This window comes from Thamnophis sirtalis, unplaced genomic scaffold (genome assembly GCF_051295495.1).
Source record: "Thamnophis sirtalis isolate CommonGarterSnake01/CBP01778 unplaced genomic scaffold, rThaSir2_p1.2 scaffold_2, whole genome shotgun sequence".
Classification (NCBI taxonomy): Eukaryota; Metazoa; Chordata; class Lepidosauria; order Squamata; family Natricidae; genus Thamnophis; species Thamnophis sirtalis.
In genome coordinates, this window is record NW_028261382.1 from 35,828,145 (window position 1) to 35,846,665 (window position 18,521).

The following is an 18,521-nucleotide window of genomic DNA, read 5'->3' on the forward strand; positions in this document are numbered from 1 at the left end:
ACAGACAGAAGAGAGAGAGGAGAGAAACAGGAAAGAGAGACAGGAGAGAGGAGAGAGAGATATGAGACAAAGAGGAAAGAGTGGGGGAAAGAGACAGAGAGGAAAGAGAGAAAAGAGAGAGACAAGAGAGAGAGAGAAAAGAGGGGGAGAGAGAAAAGAGATGAGCGAAAGAGAGGAGAGAGAGAGACAGACATAGCAAGAGAGACAGAGGAAAAAGAGGAGTGAAAGACAAGACAGAGAGAGACAGACAGACAGAAGAGAGAGAGAGAAGAGAGAAAGAGAGGAGAGAGAGAGGAGAGAAAGAGAGGAGAGAGAGAGTGAGGCAGAAGAGAGGGAGAGAGAGAAAGAGAGAGAAAAGAAGAAGCCGCATTAAGAACCTCTTCTGGGCAGTGTTCCCTCGCAGCCTGTCCCTCCAGAACCTGCCTTCTGCCTGCTGCTCTCTGATGGACCTTTCTCTTCTGTCCTCCTCCGCAGCTACTTCAGTATCCCGAAAGAAGAAACGAAGGATGGGAACGTACAGCCTGGTTCCCAAGAAGAAGACCAAAGTTTTAAAGCAGAGGACGGTGATTGAGATGTTCAACAGCATCGCTCATTCCCCAGACGGCAAGGTGAGAAGCGAGAAGAAGGTGCTCAGATGTATGGAAGGCCGTGACGTGGGATTTGCTGATCCAATAAAGCTCAGAACAAACCATCAAAGGATTTGTCTGTCTTCCCCTGCTACCTTTTTCCCCCTCGTTGGCGAAGAATTTGGCCTTAAAAATAAGTACCCTCTTGCTGAATTCAATATAATACAACGCAGTAGCAGAGTTGGAAGGGACCTTGGAGGTCTTCTAGTCCAGCCCCCTGCCTAGGCAGGAAACCCTATAACATTTCAGACAAATGGCTGTCCAACCTCTTCTTAAAGACTTCCAGTGTTGGAGCATTCACAACTTCTGGAGGCAACTTCTGTTCCGCTGATTAATTGTTCTCCCTGTCAGGAAGTTTCTCCTCAGTTCTAAGTTGCTTCTCTCCTTGGTTAGTTTCCACCCATTGCTTCTTGTTCTACCCTCAGGTGCCTTGGAGAATAGCTTGACTCCCTCTTCTTTGGGGTAACCTCTGAGATATTGGAAGACTGCTATCCTGTCTCCCCTAGTCCTTCTTTTCATTAAACTAGACATATCCAGTTCCTACAACCGTTCTTCATATGTTTTAGCTTCCAGTCCCTTAATCCTCTTTGTTGCTCTTCTCTGCCCTCTTTCTAGAGTCTCCATCTTTTTTACATTGTGGCGACCAAAACTGAAGGCCGTATTTCAAGTGTGGCCTTACCAAGGCCTTATAAAGAGGTGTTAACCCTTCACGTGATCTTGATTCCTCCATCCTTTTTTCTCCAAGTATCTTTTTCTCCTTGATCTTTGGGATTCCTCTGCTCAAGTTATGGACAACATCTTCCAATATTGGTTAAAGGTAAAGGTTCTCCTCGCACATGTGCTAGTCATTCCTGACTCTAGGGGGTGATGCTCATCTCTGTTTCAAAGCCGAAGCGCTGTCCGAAGACGTCTCCGTGGTCATGTGGTCAATCAGAAACTTCAGCAGTTCTGCGGTTTGAATCCCTAGCGCCGCGAAAACGGAGTGAGCTCCCGTGACTTGTCCCAGCTTCTGCCAACCTAGCAGTTCGAAAGCATGTAAAAAATGCAAGTAGAAAAATAGGAACCACCTTTGGTGGAAGGTAACAGCGTTCTGTGCGCCTTCGGCATCGAATCATGCCGGCCACATGACCGCGGAGAGGTCTTCAGACTGCACTGTCTTTTCAGCTTTGAAACGGAGATGAGTACTGCCCCCTAGAGTCAGGAACAACTGGCACAAATGCAAGGGGAACCTTTACCTTTAGCTAATAATGGAAGATGTTATAGCCAGCCTCCAGTCCTCTGATCATCCTGGTTGCTCTTCTCCGCTCTCTTTACAGAATCTCAATATCATTTACAGATTAACAGAGTTGAGACCTTGTGGATCATCTAGTCCAATCCCCCCCCCCCCAAGCATGAGACCCTACACCATTTCTAACAGATAGCAGTCAAGTCTCTTCTTGAAAGCCTCCAGGGATGAAGCTCCCACAACGTCGGAAGGCAACTTCTGTTCCATGGGTTGATTGTTCTCACTGTCAGAAAGTTCCTCCTTAGTTCTAGGTTGAATCTCTCCTTGTTCAGTTTCCACCCATTATTCCTTGTCTGGCCTTTGGATGCCTTGGGAAATAGCTTGACCCCCCTCCTATCTGTGAGACTCCTCCCTCTACTATAAATTAACATTGCGAATTTATAACACTAATTTCACTTTCCCCGTTCCACAAAAGTGTCCAAAATAAGTCGCCAAGGGAATGTCCCGCGAGCTCTAGACTCACCGTTGACTTTTAATGGGTGGGGATCTCCAGGTGGAGAAGGACGACGGCAGCCCACACGTGAACGGGGAACGATTAGAGGTTGATTCCGAAGACGACGAGTCGGATGAACTGGAGGAAGAAGATGAACGCGGGGCCGATCAGACCGCCACTTTTCCCGTGGAGGAGAACAGGACTGCTAACGAGAGAGAGGCGGTGGACCTTAGCAATACCAGAAAGGTGATCTTGATGGTCCTCTGGAGAACATTAGACCTTGCGTGGGGTCTGTTGTGGCCCACTAGCAGAACTGGCAGCAGATTCGGACAGTGAGGAGGTTGGGGAAGAACCTGGGCCAGTCCTGGAGTCTGGGGAAGGCTCTGATGAGGGCTCTGCGTCGGAGGCAGCGAGGGGGACAGGATCGTCTGACAGTTATCAGCTGCCTTCAGAGGCAGACATCAGTGAGGCAGAGGAACAGGGGGAACTTGTTCCCAGTGTGCTCATGCGCAGGGCGGCCAGACGAAGGGGACAGCTACAGAACAGGGGTCTGGATAAACACCTGGGGCACTGTCCGGATGTCTCCGTGGTCATGTAGCCGGCATGACTCAACACCGAAGGCGCACAGAACGCTATTCCCTTCCTACCAAAGGTGGTCCCTATTTCTCTACTTGCATTTTTGACGTGCTTTCGAACTGCTAGGTTGGCAGAAGCTGGGACAAGTCACGGGAGCTCCCTCCGTTAGGCGGTGCTAGGGATTCGAACCGCTGACCTTTCTGATCAACAAGCTCAGCCTCTTAGCCACTGAGCCACCACGCCCCTCCTCTAAAATGGATAAGCAAATGCTATTATTATAACATGATTGCTAGTAATGTTGTGAACATTATTGTTGTTATTATTATGAATACCCTTTCTTAAAATGAACACACAGTTCATGCAGACGTTGAAGTTTTTATGTTTAATAATAATAATATATTTTTTTAAAAAAGAAGATCTGCTAACCCAGTTTGCTCGATCCTTTCGTCCGCGGCCGCCTTCTCTGTTTTCACGGGAATGTCTCTCTCTGTCCGTCACAGATGGTGGACGGAGAGTCGGAGGAGGAACAAGATTCTGTAGACTCTGTCGAAGAAGAGGAAGACGGCGACGAATCGGACTTGGTGAGTGCCGCCTTTTCTCGCACCAGGCTCCCAGAAGGCAGCGGTTGGCGAGGAGCCCAACGCCCTCCAGGCCCAGCAAAAGGAATTCCATTGTTGGTGGAAGACGCTTCCTTTTATTATTGTTATTATTGTTGTTGTTGTTATTATTTTGTCTCCCTCCTTCCCTTGCTGATCTGGTTTGCAACCATGTTTTTTTTTTTTTTGCTCTTTTGTTGGTTTCAAGGGGGAAACAGTGGACTTCCATTAAAGTCTGTTGCTTTCTTGCCAGGCCTCGGTAGAGGTCTGCTCTTGGTTGCCAGGTGCCAAGACCAAGGTGCGGTCCAGACAGGCATGGCCAGAGCTGGAAGAAGCAGGAGAGAAGCAGGCACCTAGCCCAGACAGACCCTGCCCAGGGCCGAGTACTGCAGGAAGCAAGGCAAGACACGCCCCGAGGCTGTTGCTGCTTCTGCTGCTGCTGTTGCTGCTGCTACTGTTGCTGCTTATCGAGAGCCATTGCTCGGACCTTTGGGCTTCAGTGGGACCAGAACTGGCTCCTTTCCACCCACACAGCCATTGCCAGTTGGGTTGGGCTACCACGCGCATCATTCCCCTGCCAGAAGGGCTGTGACGGAGGATACCACAGGGCTGTTCAACCGTGGCGGCTTTAAGGCTTGTGGACTTCAACTCCCAGAATCCCTCAGCCACCATGGCTGAGCGAGGAATCCTGGGAGTTGAAGTCCACCAGTCTTAAAAGTCGCCAAGATTGGAGAGCCATGGTTTATCCAGCCAGACTTGTGGACTTCAACTCCCAGAATTCCTCAGCCACCATGGCTGAGCGAGGAATCCTGGGAGTTGAAGTCCACCAGTCTTAAAAGTCGCCAAGATTGGAGAGCCATGGTTTATCCAGCCAGACTTGTGGACTTCAACTCCCAGTATTCTTCAGGCAGCATGGCTGAGCGAGGAATCCTGGGAGTTGAAGTCCACCAGTCTTAAAAGTCGTCAAGGTTGGAGACTTGAGGAATCCTGGGAGTTGAAGTCCACCAGTGTTAAAAGTCACCAAGGTTGGAGAGCCCTGGTTTATCCAGCCAGACTTGTGGACTTCAACTCCCAGAATTCCTCAGCCACCATGGCTGAGCGAGGAATCCTGAGAGTTGAAGTCCACAAGTCTTAAAAGTTACCAAGGTTGGAGACTTGAGGAATCCTGGGAGTTGAAGTCCACCAGTCTTAAAACTTGCTAAGGTTGGAGACTTGAGGAATCCTGGGAGTTGAAGTCCACCAGTCTTAAAAGTTACCAAGATTTGGAGACCCCTGGGCTATCCTACTCGAAGGATCCCAGATTAGGGAACGTGCTGGCTTATGCATTGATTCTACGCTTCTCGCCGCCTTTAATTTGTGGCCAGTGGGTTGGTAGGAGAGCTGGATCATCTGTGGCGCCATGCTGGAGCTTTCTTCGCCCCTTTCCCTCCCGTTACCCCAAGTCCTGCTTCCCTAGGGCTTTCCATCTCTTCTGTCCTTCTGCAAACTCTGGCTTGGATTTCCTATCCCTGGTTTTGTCTCCTTTTGTTTTGTTTTTTTCCTTGGGGCCCATTCTTCTCCTCCACCCAAGCGGAGCAGGAGTTGGCCTCAAATTCTCAACCCACATGGCTGTCCATGGATTAATTTACGTCGTGTAATCCGAGCACAGAAATCTTTCAGAGTTCTGAGTCTGTTGGGTAGAGGAAGGTGCTGAGGTTAGCAACGAAAAAAAAACCAAACCAGTTGGTCCCTGATTTGGGTGTTGTGTGTTGTCAGGAAAGTAGGGGTTGGGTTTTGACCTTGTGGCATTCCGTTGGGATCTTCTCTGCTGTGGGTTGAATAGTGAGAATCTGTGTTAATCTGTGACATTTAGCTGGGGGAAGAAAATGTCCAAATCTAGAAGATTTAAGTTCTGCTTCGTATAGATAAAGGTAAAGGCTCCCCTCGCACATCTGTGCTAGTCCTTCCCGACTCTAGGGGGCGATGCTCATCTCTGTTTCAAAGCCAGAGAGCCAGCGCTGTCCGAAGACGTCTCCGTGGTCATGTGGCCGGCATGACTCAACGCCGAAGGTGCACGGAACGCTGCTCCCTTCCCACCAAATCCAGCTAGTCTTGTATATAACCAGTTCCTGCAAAATGTACAGATCTGAAACCTTGATCTTTCCAACTGTCCCATCTCTTATTGAAACCAGTCCTCAAATATCTTGGGTTTTCCTCGGTTTGTTTTAGATCTGCCTTGCAAATGCGGTGTGATTTGGTCTCCGCGGGATGTAAAATTCAATCATTATTATTTGTATCGTATACCTCAATAGGACCAAAGTGTAGACAGAAAACCTTGGGGAAAAGTCAATTCTTCCAAACGAAGTAATCGTCCTAATTGGCGTAAGAGATTTAATGTTCAGATATTGAACTGCCTTCTCTTAAAGGATTTTTAATTGGCTGGGGTTTTCCCCCCCCCCCCCTTTTAAATTTAAACATTTATGACTGTCTTAAATCTTCACCTATTAGTAGGTAGCCAAAACAATTCATGGAACATTAACAGGAAAATTAATTTTGCAATGGCTTGATAAATAAAAGCAGCCTATCTTTCTAGGAGATGCATACAAACCGAACTCTTCGTCCTCTTGTTTTCTAACCGAATTAATAGTTATGTTACCAAGGTGACTCTTCCCCCCCTGGCTTACAAAACAACTCCAGTTGGATCACAAGAAAGCTTCCCATCAAGTTGTGGCCTGACAAGCTGTGATGGGAGGCATTTCTCTGAAACCATGACCATGAATCGTAGTTCTGCTGTAGTTTAACAGAGCGCCCGATGATGCCCTGGATGTAGTGTAACTATAAACTATGGCTTAATCAGTGTTATATATAAACGCTCACTGATTAAGTATGATATATAAAATCGCACTGATCTCCTCACACAGCTTAGTGGATATTATATATGGAAAAAGCATATTTGGAGGGATCTCTCTCTCTCTTCCTCCCTCCCTCCCACCCTCCCTCTATCATCTCTCTCTCTCTCTCTCTGTTTATGACTCCTATCTATCTATCTATCTATCTATCTATCTATCTATCTATCTATCTATCTATCTATCTAGATCTCTATCTAGATCTCTATCTAGATCTCTATCTAGATCTCTCTCTCTACCTATCTATCTCTTTATCTCTTAAATCAATCTCTCTCTCTCTCTCTCTGTCTCTCTCTCTCTTGATCTCTATCTATCTAGATCTCTATATCTCTTAGATCTATCTAGATCTCTCTCTAGCTAGATCTCTCTCTCTCTCTCTCTCTCTCTCTCTCTCTATCTATCTATCTATCTATCTATCTATCTATCTATCTATCTATCTATATCTCTATCTAGATAGAGATAGATATCTAGATATCTAGATATCTAGATAGATAGATAGATAGATAGATATCTCTATTTATCTAGATATCTCTATCTATCTAGATCTCTATATCTTTATCTCTTAGATCTATCTATTTTGTTCCAAAAAGGCACCTGGACTTTCTTAGTCTTTTCTTTGAAAGCATTTTGCTTCTCATCAAAGAAGCTTCTTCAATTCTAACTTGGATGAGAAGCGAAAAATTTTTTTTTTAAAAAAAGTTCTTGCCTTTTGGAAGAAGCATCTTTGGATAGAAAGACAGATGGAGAGAGGGAGAGCTAGATTATCTATCTATCTATCTATCTATCTATCTATCTATCTATCTATCTATCTATCTATCTGTCTGTCTGTCTGTCTATCTATCTATCTATCTATCTATCTATCTATCTATCTAGATCTCTATCTAGATCTCTATCTAGATCTCTATCTAGATCTCTATCTTTATCTCTTAGATCTATCTAGATCTCTCTCTAGCTAGATCTCTCTCTCTCCCTCCCTCCCTCCCTCCCTCCCTCCCTCTCCATCTATCTGTCTTTCTTCCAAAAGGCAAGTTTTTTTAAAAAAAATGTTTCGCTTCTCATCCAAGTTGGAATTGAAGAAGCTTCTTGGATGAGAAGCGAAATGCTTTCAAAGGAAAGACTAAGAAAGTCCAGGTGCCCTTTTGGAACACACACCCCCCCCCATCCACCTTGGGGGACGTTCTATATTGAAGGTTTGAGATGGTTTCCCAGTTTGCTGCATGCCATCCATGTATGCCGAGTGTTCTGTGCAGGTTAAGCCGCAATGGCTTATTTATTCAACCGACTCTTGATTTAAAAACCCGTGAATCATCCAGCAAAGCTGGGCAAGACAATCGGGAAAGAGGTTGCAAGGACGGTTGAGATCATTTCCCTGGAGTCTGTCCCACTTAGGTAAGACTGGCTTAGTGTGATGAACAAAGAGGCTGCCTATATGGGAACCCCGCAGGGAGACAGATTAAAGACTGACATGTCATATATGTTTGAGATAGAAGGACCTTCGGGTCTTGAGATGGTCTGCTTCCTGTAAAGGGAGGTAGGGACAGTTCAAGGGACATGGTGGCTCAGTGGCTAAGACGCTGAGCTTGTCGATCAGAAAGATCGGCAGTTCAAATCCCTAGTGCCGCGTAACGGAGGGAGCTCCCGTGACTTGTCCCAGCTTCTGCCAACCTAGCAGTTCAAAAACACGTTAAAAAATGCAAGTAGAAAAATAGGCACCACCTTTGATGGGAAGGGAACAGCGTTCCGTGCTCCTTCGGCATTGAGTCATGCCGGCCACATGACCACAGAGACATCTTCGGACAGCGCTGGCTCTTCGGCTTTGAAACAGAGATGAGTAGCGCCCCCTAGAGTCGGGAACGACTAGCACAGAGGTGCGAGGGGAACCTTAATGACTAGATACTGAGCCAATGTGACATGTAATGCCTAGAACAGCAAACTCTGGTTTCAGGTAAGTTTTCTAACCCAGGATCCTATTCAGTGATGATTTGAATCCATCTCTTCTGCTTTCATGGTAAACAAACCAAGATTGTTGGCTCCAAGGTCAGCCTGGGATGTGTTTTAACCTCTTAACTGGGTTCTTTTTGTTGTGCCTGGTTTGTTCAGACCGACCGCTTCCTATAACCTTCACATCCTTCTTCCCAAAAGCTGTTTTTATTTCTTGTTATTGATCTGTAGCTAAGTGTCTTGCGTAGAGTGATGGCTGGAAGGCTTTCGTCGTTCTTCGGCGAGGTGGAATTTCTTTTATAATTTATTTTTCAGATCAATAAAAGGCAGGGGCAAAATATTTTAACAAACCCACTGCTGTTAGCTGAGACTTCAATTATCCTACGCTACGTACCGTGTTTCCCCCGAAAATAAGACAGGGTCTTATTTTCCTTTGACAAACCCACCCCGAAATAAGCGCTTGGCCTTATTTTCGGGGAGTTCTTATTATTTTTGAGGTGTAGAAGGCGGTGGTCACCTCGTGGCTGTATTGCAATATTTTCGGGGAGGTCTTATTATTTTTGGGGAGGGCTTATTTTCGTGCATGCGCTGAAAAGCCCGATTGGGCTTATCATCCGGGGAGGTCTCGTTTTCGGGGAAACCGGTCCTCGGCTTCATTGGGACCAGGATTTGCTAAGCAAGGGGCTTGTTGTGAATTTTGGCCACGGAAGTGTCGGGGGGCTGCAACTGTTGCTAAGTCACTTTTTTTTTTCCTGGCGGGTGACCGCTGCGACTTTGAAGGGTCACTGAAGAAATGGTTATAATTCACAGGGCTACCTGTGGGCTTCTGCTCCAGCATGTGCTGGCGGAAGAAAAGGAAAACGTCGACGAAGGGAAGGTAGCCAGTTTTGGTTAAGTGGGTAATTTTTATCGGATTAACTTTAGCAATTGGGTAGGCTGAATTTCTTTTTTCTTTCTTTCTATCTCTTTTTCTCCCTCCCTCTCTCTCTTTTTCTCTTTTTTTCCTCTCTTTCTTTCTCTCCCTCTTTTTCTTTCTTTTTCCTTTCTTCCCCTCTCTCTTTCTCTCCCTATTTCTTCCTCTCCCTCTTTCTTTCTTTCTTTCTTTCTCTCTTTCTCTCTCTTTCTCTCTTTTTCCTTTCTCTTTTCTTTTCTTTCTTTCTTTCCATCTTTCTCTTTCTTTCTTTTTCCTTTCTTCCTCTCTTTCTCTCCCTCTTTCTTTCTCTCTCTTTCTCCTCCCTCTTTCTTTCTCTCTTTCTCCTCCCTCTTTCTTTCTTTCTCTCTTTCTTTCCCTTTCTTTCTCTCTCTCTTTTCCTTTCTCTTTCTTCTTTCTCTCCCTCTTTCTCTTTCTTTTTCCTTTCTTCCTCTCTTTTTCTTTCCCACTCTTTCTTTCTCTCTCTCTTTCTTTCTCTTTCTTTTTCCTTTCTCTCTCTCTCTTTCCTTTCTCTTTCTCTCTCTTTCTTCCTCCCCCTCTTTCTTTCTTTCTTCCCCTCCCTCCCCCTTTCTTTCTCCCTTCCTTCCTTCCTTCCTTCTCCTTCCTTTCCCCCCCTCTATTTTACTTCGCTTGTGGGAAAAGCTGGACGGCCACCCGCCGTAAGAAAACGGGGACGTTATTATCTTTTCTTTTTTGCACTTTCTATCCTGCCACGTACCAGCCCTGACTCCTTGCCCTCCGCCGTCCATTACGTGATCTTTTCCAAGAGCAGCTTTCTTGCTAAATGTTGCTCAACTGTGCTCCTCTGGTCCTCGCCACTTTCAAGAGAAGGGCTGTTCGGGGAGGAGGGGGGGGGGCGAGAACCGGGACCACCGTAACCATGGCAGGCCAGGCCTCCTTCCCCTAAAACAGTTGGTTCTGGTGCTTTTGCAGAGCTCCGAATCCAGCCTCAAGAAGAAAATGATGAAGCGGAAAGGGAAAACGGAGAGCCCTTGGTTGAAACCTACACGGAAACGAAGGCGGAGAAATAAAAAGAAAAAACCCAACTTGATAGGTAATGGAGTTGGACAGCTGCTGCTATTATTATTATTATTATTATTATTATTATTATTATTATTATTGTTATTGTTATTGTTGTTGTTATTATTATTATTATACTTTATTCATTAAGCATGAAACTCAGTCAACTGAACATCGAAAAATGCATCACAAGTACCAGTGACTGGTGCTAATGGTTGATACTGTTTGCTGCCAGCATCCTGGGTATCAACCAAGGACCTTCTTAAGATGTATCAATGTATCATCATCTTCTACTTCTACTTCTACTTCTTCTTCTTCTTCTTCTTCTTCTTCTTCTTCTTCTTCTTCTTCTTCTTCTTCTTCTTCTCCTCCTCCTCCTCCTCCTCCTCCTCCTCCTCCTCCTCCTCCTCCTCCTCCTCCTCCTTCATATTGTTGTTGTTGTTGTTGTTGTTGTTGTTGTTGTTATTATTATTATTATTATTATTATTATTATTATACTTTATTCATTAAGCATGAAACTCAGTCAACTGACCATTCAAAAATGCATCACAAGTACCAGTGACTGGTGCTAATGGTTGATACGGTTTGCTGCCAGCGTCCTGGGTATCAACCAAGTACCTTCTTAAAATGTACGATGTTCCGAGTAGCGCAGTTTTTTGCAGTTCCACTGGTGTTATTTCAGGAAGCTGCAATTTGTTGATGTATCTTGTAAAATTCTTGGACATTTTTATTTTTTATTATTATTATTATTATGTATTCTACTACTACTATTATTATTATGTGGTTAATCTTTGGTGAGATTCACAGCCTTGGGGGCTGGTTGGTAGCTCAACAGCTCGAGTCCTAACCAAGGACCTAGGAACTGTTAAGGTAACGTCGGAGGATATAAGCTGTTCCAAGTAGGGTGGTTTTTTGTAGAATCAGAATGTTCAAGTCTGATAAATTTAGAATTATTATTACTACTACTACTACTACTACTACTACTACTACTACTACTACTACTACTACTACTACTACTACTGAAGTGCTTCTTTACCGGAGACCGCAAGGGAAGAGGATGGGTGATGAGGCTCTCCTGGAGGATTGGTGTGGAGATGCCAGTTGGCCGAACATCTGGAGCCTACAAATTGCCTTCCTCTCCAATTTGTTGTAGCCCGCCAGCAGCCAGCAGAACTGGCAGCAGATTCAGACAGTGAGGAGGTTGGGGAGGAACCTGGGCCAGTCCTGGAATCTGGGGAAGGCTCTAATGAGGGGGGCAGGGCTGTATGCGAGTTATCAGCTGCCTTCGGAGTCAGACATCAGTGAGACAGATGAACAGGGGGAGCCTGTTCCCAGCGTGCGCATGTGCAGAGTTGCCAGGCGAAGGGAACAGCTAAAGAACAGGGGGTCGACTTGGGAGTAAGGCCACAGGTGGACGATGAATGGCCCCTCCCAGAGGAAATAAAAGAGGAGCGAAAGGGGAGTGGAGTTTGCAGGAGACAATCAGTTCGCTTCATTGGTTCGTGACTCTCCAAGGCTCCTTGCCAAGTTTTGCAGATATCGTCCTGGCAACTCTCCAAGCCAGAGAAAGTATGTGACTGTAAATCCTCCCTTGAAAGACTTTGCTGGATGTGAATGAGCAGAATTCACAGTCAATCAATAAAAGGGGTTTTTGTCGGGACCAGGAGTTGGCTTCATACTCTTGGGAAGCCTCGATCAGAACACAATCTTGACTTATAGAGAGGCTTCTTCTGTTCTGCGAGACAAAGATGGACCTTTCTGGTCCCTTGGTCTATGGGCCAAGTTCAGGATCAAAGACCCTGGCGGTGCATGTGTCCGTCCTTCTCTGGGTGGTTTTTTAAAAAAATTACAGTCCGTCAAAGCAGGATTGTGGGCTTCAAAACGGAGCCTGTGATATCTTGGATCCTCTTAACTAGCTACTGGTTAAGAGATAATCCAAGGAGCTTGGAAAACCCAGTGGGGCTCCTGACTTTCCCCAAAATGCCGGCAGAAACAGAATAGCCGTATCCAGGTGCTTCACATGTGGGTGGAAAAGCAGCTGCGCCCATCAATATTTATAGCGCTGTGTCTGATAGGAGAAGTGACCAGTTGGGTTGAGTTGGGTTGGGTTGTCCTCAATCTTGGAGGTTCTCGTTTCTGAGATGAGACGCTGGTGGTTTCGCTTGTCCTTTCTTCGGGAGAAAGTTGTGGGCCCTGAGTTGATCTTGGACTCCCCGCAAAATGCCTGGGGTCGTTTCCAAACGGCCGCTCCATCTGTAGGAAAGGGATAGGAGTGGTCCAGGGGTCAAAAAAGAAACCAGCGCTCCTACTGGAAGTTGTCTTGCGTCTCAACGTGTAGGGCTGTTCAACTCCGGTTCTTGACCCCTTGCAGTAGTTCGGCCTCCTCCTGGTGCCTAAGCTATCATTTCATTTTTCGTTGTGCCGTTGGGCTTTTATCACAACCGCCGGGATCTTTCTGCCCTTGGGCCAATGGCACCTGAATTGGGCAGAAGGAAGGGCCCAACGATGGGGGGCGTTTGGTCTTTGGGCGCCCTTTGCTTGTTCCCACGTGGCAGGGGTGTGTGTGAAGGGCTTTGTTTGTCGGTGTGTGTGTGTGTGAAAGATGGAAGTGCAAGTGGAGAAGAAGCATGAACTGGTTCCCACATATTAGTTTTGATTAGCAGGCTCCGCCTTGCTGAATAGGGAGACGATGATTGTGTGTGCCTTCCGCCTGGTGTCTTCTGGTGTCCAGGGATGATTGGCTCTCGTCTGCCTTGGGCTCTGCCAGGCTTTTGGCATCTGAGTAGGGTGAGCCAAGAGGAACCCAACTCCCTCCCTCCCTCCCCCTCTCTTTCCTCCCTCCCTCTCATCCTTTCTTCTTTCTCTTCCTTCCTTTTTCCTTTCTTCCTTCCTCTTTCTCTTTCCTCTTTCCTTCCCTCCCATCCTTTCTTCTTTCCTTTCCTCCCCTTCTTTCTCTTTCTTCCCTCCCTCCATCCTTTCCTTTCTTCCACCCATCCCTTTCTCCCTTCCTTCCTTCCTCCCCCTCATTCTCTTTCCCTTCTCTTTATTTCTCTTCCTTCCATCCAACTCTTTCTCTTTCCCTTCCTTCCTTCCCTCCCCTCTTTCTTTCTCTTTCTCTTTCCCTTCCTCTCTTTATTTCTCTTCCATCCATCCCTTTCTCTTTCCCTTCTTCTCTTTATTTCTATTCCTTCCATCCATCCTTTTCTCTTTTCCTTCCTTCCTTCCCCTCTTTCTTTCTCTTTCTCTTTTCCTTCCTCTCTTTCTTCCCTCCCATCCTTTCCTTCCTTCCACCCATCCCTTTCTCTTTTCCTTCCTTCCCCTCCTTCTTTCTCTTTCCCTTCTTCTCTTTATTTCTCTTCCCTCCCTCCTATCCCTTCCTTCCATCCATCCCTTTCTCTTTCCCTTCCTTTCCCTCTTTCTTCCTCTTTTCCTTCCTCTCTTTCTCTTTCTTCCCTCCCATCCTTTCCTTCCTTTCCTCTGAAAGGGAAGCTACCCCCATTTGAAGCTTAACCTTCCTGGGAGCCGAGAACTTTCCCACTGTGCAACAGGAGGAGATCTCCCTCCGATCCCGGAGAAGGAGAAAAGGGAGATCTCCCCCCCCCCCCCCCGAGAGCTCAGGGGGCCCAGCGGTTGCCTTTTAATTGTCTTTCCCCTCCGCATCTGTATTTACCGATCCTTCGGCGGGCGCAGCCTGCCTACTGTCTGCTAGGCGATGAATGTGGCCTTTGAGGAGAGAGATACGCGCAGGGCTCCTTCCTGGCGTTCTCAGCCTTCATGCCTTTCAATCCCAGGCCCCGAGTCTTACAAGCCACCCCCCCAGGGGAGCGAAGAGGGGGCTGGGCAGGAGGACAGCATGGAGTACCTGGAGGTGCCTTTGCATTCCTTGGATCTGCGGGTGAAGGGAGATCTGCCTTCGCAACCAGAAGGTGAGTGTGTGTCAGGTTTCTAAATATGGCCATGTACCATTTTGGATCTTTGTTTCCTTGGATTCATTTCTCTATATTAAGATGATGCCCCCTGGTGGCTGCTTAACGGGAGGAGGAGGAGGAGACTGGCGTCCTGTATAAAGAGAGATGGAAGGGGTGTGTGTGTGTGTCACAATGGATCCAATGGAGAGAGCAGTAGATCCCCCTTGGCCCAGAAACCTCAGGAGAAAAAGAGGGAGATGGGGCAGAAAAATAATATATTGGGGGAGAATCCTCATTAAGGACTGTAGAAGTTGTTGGTGCTCCATCACTGGAGGGTTTTAAAGAAAGAAATGGGGAAAAAAAAACTGGACAGCCACCTCTCTGAAATGATACAGAGTCTCCCTGCTTGAGCAGGGGGGTTGGACTAGAAGACCTCCAAGGTCCCTTCCGGCTGTGTCCTGATTCTGATGGACGAGGGTGGGTCTGGACGCTGCATAACCCTCTCCATTCACTGGCGGCACCTTCAGTGGTGTTGACCCTGTTATAGAGTCTCCCTGCTTGCGCAGGGGGTTGGACTAGAAGACCTCCAAGGTCCCTTCCCTGCTGTGTTCCGATTCTGACGGACGAGGGTGGGTCTGGACTCTGCAAAACCCTCTCCATTCCGCATCTTCAGATGACTTCCAGCTCTGGTTTCTTCTTCCTTTGCTCCTCTGCTGACCAGGAATAGCCCCTCTTGCTTCTTACCAGAGTTCAGATCCCATAGACTTCTATGAGCTACCTGGGAAGCCAGAGTCACCCGACCCACAGTTTGGCCCAACCGGGGAAGCTTCATCTGGCTGCCGAGTTTTATTTCCCGAGGTGGCATTTGCTTCTGATCTCCATGCCGTGAGACGCAGTCTGCCCTGCTGGTAGGAGACCCTGGTCCATCTCCCTTCCGAGCCCACCGTGGTCTTCGCTCTTGTTCGAGTTGGCGGGAAGGAGTTTCCCCTTCTCTCTCCCTTCCCACTTGTTAAGAGCTTTGGCAAGGCACCGTTTTGAGAAACGGTGCCACCCACCCGTGTGGGTGGAGAGCATCGGTTTCTAGCGGCAGCTGCCGAGAAACAGCCCTGGGGAAGTGTGGTCCAGTTCAAGAGATAGTAGATTAGTTTAACCATTCTGAGTAGCCTCTATGCGAAATATTGTGGGGTTTTTTTGAAGAGCTTTTTTAATTTTTATTTTCATGCAAGTATCCACAAGTATACCATTACATCTTAACAAACACTATTATGTATTCTCCAATATTCTATCAATTCCTCTCACCATCTACCCACAATGACTCTCATTTGCTCTTCTGCTTTCCCTACACCATATTATACCTGTTCCACAACAGCACTACCTTCCTCTCCTTCTCCTTACCTCCTTCCTTCCTTCTACCATCCTTCTCTTCTCTATTTCCCCTTCCTCTCTCCTTCTCCTCTCTCCTATTCTTTTCCTCACCTCTGCTTCTGTATGAGAAGTGCTGCTGTTTGTTAGTTGCGAAGTCGTGTTTGACCCATCGTGACCCCAAGGACAACGTTCCTCCAGGCCTTCCTGTCCTCTACCATCCTCTGGAGTCCATTTAAGCTCACGCCGATTGCTTCGGTGACTCCATCCAGCCACCTCCTTCTCTGTCATCCCCTTCTTCTTTTGCCCTCCATCTTTCCCAGCATTGGGCTCTTCTCCAGGGAGTCCTTCCTTCTCATTAGGTGGCCAAAGTACTTGAGTTTCCTCTTCAGGATCTGGCCTTCTAAAGAGCAATCAGAGTTGATCTCCTCTAGGACTGACCGGTTGGATGGCCTTGCAGCCCAAGGGACTCGCAGGAGTCTTCTCCAGCACCAGAGTTCAAAGGCCTCCATTCTTTGGCTCTCAGCCTTCCTTATGGTCCAACCTTCACAGCCATCCGTTGCAACTGGGAAAATCATTGCCTTGGCTGTGCGCCCTTTTGTTGACAGGGGGATGTCTCTGCTTTTTAGGATGTAGAAGCCCAGACCCCCAATCTAGCTCCAATAGCTGGGCTGAAATCAAAAGACGGCATGTTCCTGTCCTCTCTGGAAGGCTGCAGATGTGTCGATCCAATGCAGGCACCTTGGAAGAACATTCCTCAACCCCGGATGGTTGGAATGTGTTGGCCAAGAATTCTCCTAATCTCCAAACGGCTGGAGGACAGGAAAGCTAAATAGGGACCGCAAAGAATATGGACCAAACGGACATTTCTGACAATAAGGAATCCTCAGGGTGCCATCAACGTGTCCTTCCTCTTTTTTCCTCTCTGTAACTGTTCTTCTGACATGCACGCTTGACTATGGATGGAGCACGGATGTCCCACAAACCGATCATTCTTCAAATAAAGCCACCCCTTCCCCCTCCCCTTCAGTCTTCGTCCTTAACCTGAGACATGATATTCAAGAGAATAACAAGAGTTGTTAACCTTGGGCCTTGGAGGTCTTCTAGTCCAACCCCCTTGCTCCAGCAGGAAGCCCTATACCATTCCAGACAGGTGGTTTGTCCAATCCCTTCTTGAAAACCTCCAGTGATGGGAGCAGACACAACATCTGAAGCCGTTCCACTGATTGATAGTTCGAACTGAACTATATCTGGGTCGCTTCTCTCCTTGATTTGTTTCCATCTGTTGCTTCTCCTCTTGCCTTCGGGTGCTTTGGAGAATTAAGTTGACCCCCCTCCCCTTCTCTTTCTTTGTGGACGTCCCTTGGGGTCGCCTGCTGTGTCTTAACCTTCTGTAGGAATCTCTTGTGTATTTGTTTTTTCTCCTGAGGGTCTTTCTAATGCTCCCGGAGCAATGGAAACAGGTTTCCCTTCCCCCCACCCTCCTTTCTTTCTCCCGCAGGTCTTTCTAATGGTTCTGGAGCAATGGAAACAGACAGTCTTCAAGAAGTGCCTCTCTGCAGCTGCCGGATGGAAACCCCGAAAAGCCGAGAGATCACCACGCTAGCCAACAACCAATGCATGGCCACGGAGAGTGTGGATAAGGAGGTAAGGTCGCTTTATGTCTCCTCCTCTCTGCTACTTGCGGGTGACTGTTGGCTGTCTGGTTCACCTGCACAGGTGAGGCTGTTAAGGGCAGGAAATCGGCAGCGGTTCGAATGAAGACAGGTGTACTGCATGCTAACCCTCTCTGTAAGAAATCTGAACTAGCGATGGACAAAGTGAATTGGAGGTAGAGAAGAGTCAACAGAACTCAAGGTGGGCTGGGCTTGGTTCTCACGTGGGAGCAAACGGACTCGAGACTAACGACACGCTTGACTCCTCCCTCAGGCTGGTTAGCTCCTACAGACACGTCTGTGGAGATTCTCAAGTCATCCAGGTTACGGTTGCCAGAAAGTCCAGTTGCCTCTTGAAAAAGCACCTTTGGGACTCCTGCGAACGCCTTCAGCCTTGCATTAGGCCTCTGCTTTCAACCCTTAATTAAGCTCCTGTGCTGGGACTAGGAGTGGGTTTAACTGTTAAGATAACCGAGCCAGTCCGGAGCTTCCCAAAGCCCTTCCCTTCTGATTGTAGGTTAAGTGAGGTCCATTGCATGCCTTAAAGTTCGTGTTTGTCTTCTTGAGGAATGGGTTTCAGAGTGGATGAGATGAGTGGGTTTCAGAGTGGGTGGAGGGCTTCACACAATCGCCGAGGAACACTACTTTGGAATCCCCTGGTAGATGGACTGAGTTTACATACAGGAAGGAAGGCAGGAGAAAAGGAAGGAAATGAAGAAGGAAGGAAGGAAATGGAGGGAACAGAAACAGGAAGGAAGAAAGGCAGGAGAGAAGGAAGGAAATGAAGAAGGAAGGGAGGAAATGGAGGGAACAGAAAGGAAAAAAGAAAGGCAGGAGAGAAGGAAGGAAGGAAATGGAGGGAAGAAAGGAAAAAAGAAAGGCAGGAGAGAAAGAAGGAAGGAAATGGAGGGAACAGAAAGGAAAGAAGGAAGGCAGGAGAGAAGGAAGGAAGGAAATGGAGGGAACATAAAGGAAAGAAGGAAGGCAGGAGAGAAGGAAGGAAGGAAATGGAGGGAAGAAAGGAAAAAAGAAAGGCAGGAGAGAAAGAAGGAAGGAAATGGAGGGAACAGAAAGGAAAGAAGGAAGGCAGGAGAGAAGGAAGGAAGGAAATGGAGGGAACAGAAAGGAAAGAAGGAAGGCAGGAGAGAAGGAAAGAAATGAAGAAGGAAGGAAGGAAATGGAGGGAACAGAAAGATGAAAGAAGGAAGGCAGGAGAGAAAGAAGGAAGGAAATGGAGGGAACAGAAAGGAAAGAAGGAAGGCAGGAGAGAAGGAAGGAAATGAAGAAGGAAGGAAGGAAATGG

General features: G+C 47.2%; 1 protein-coding gene across 9 annotated transcripts in view; it reads left to right on the forward strand.

Moving 5' to 3' along the window:
• Positions 1-18,521, forward strand: part of EHMT1 (euchromatic histone lysine methyltransferase 1) — a 96,795-nt gene that overhangs the window by 42,896 nt on the left and 35,378 nt on the right. For 7 of the 9 annotated variants that reach the window (XM_087704789.1, XM_087704783.1, XM_087704784.1 and 4 more), the window contains exons 5-11: positions 475-608; positions 2,405-2,590; positions 3,421-3,501; positions 3,770-3,916; positions 10,207-10,327; positions 14,085-14,219; positions 17,065-17,210. In XM_087704789.1, coding sequence (XP_087560915.1) covers positions 475-608; positions 2,405-2,590; positions 3,421-3,501; positions 3,770-3,916; positions 10,207-10,327; positions 14,085-14,219; positions 17,065-17,210 — 950 coding nt within the window. The remainder of the gene's footprint in view (positions 1-474; positions 609-2,404; positions 2,591-3,420; positions 3,502-3,769; positions 3,917-10,206; positions 10,328-14,084; positions 14,220-17,064; positions 17,211-18,521) is intronic. The other 2 variants (XM_087704791.1, XM_087704790.1) reach the window with 1 other exon arrangement.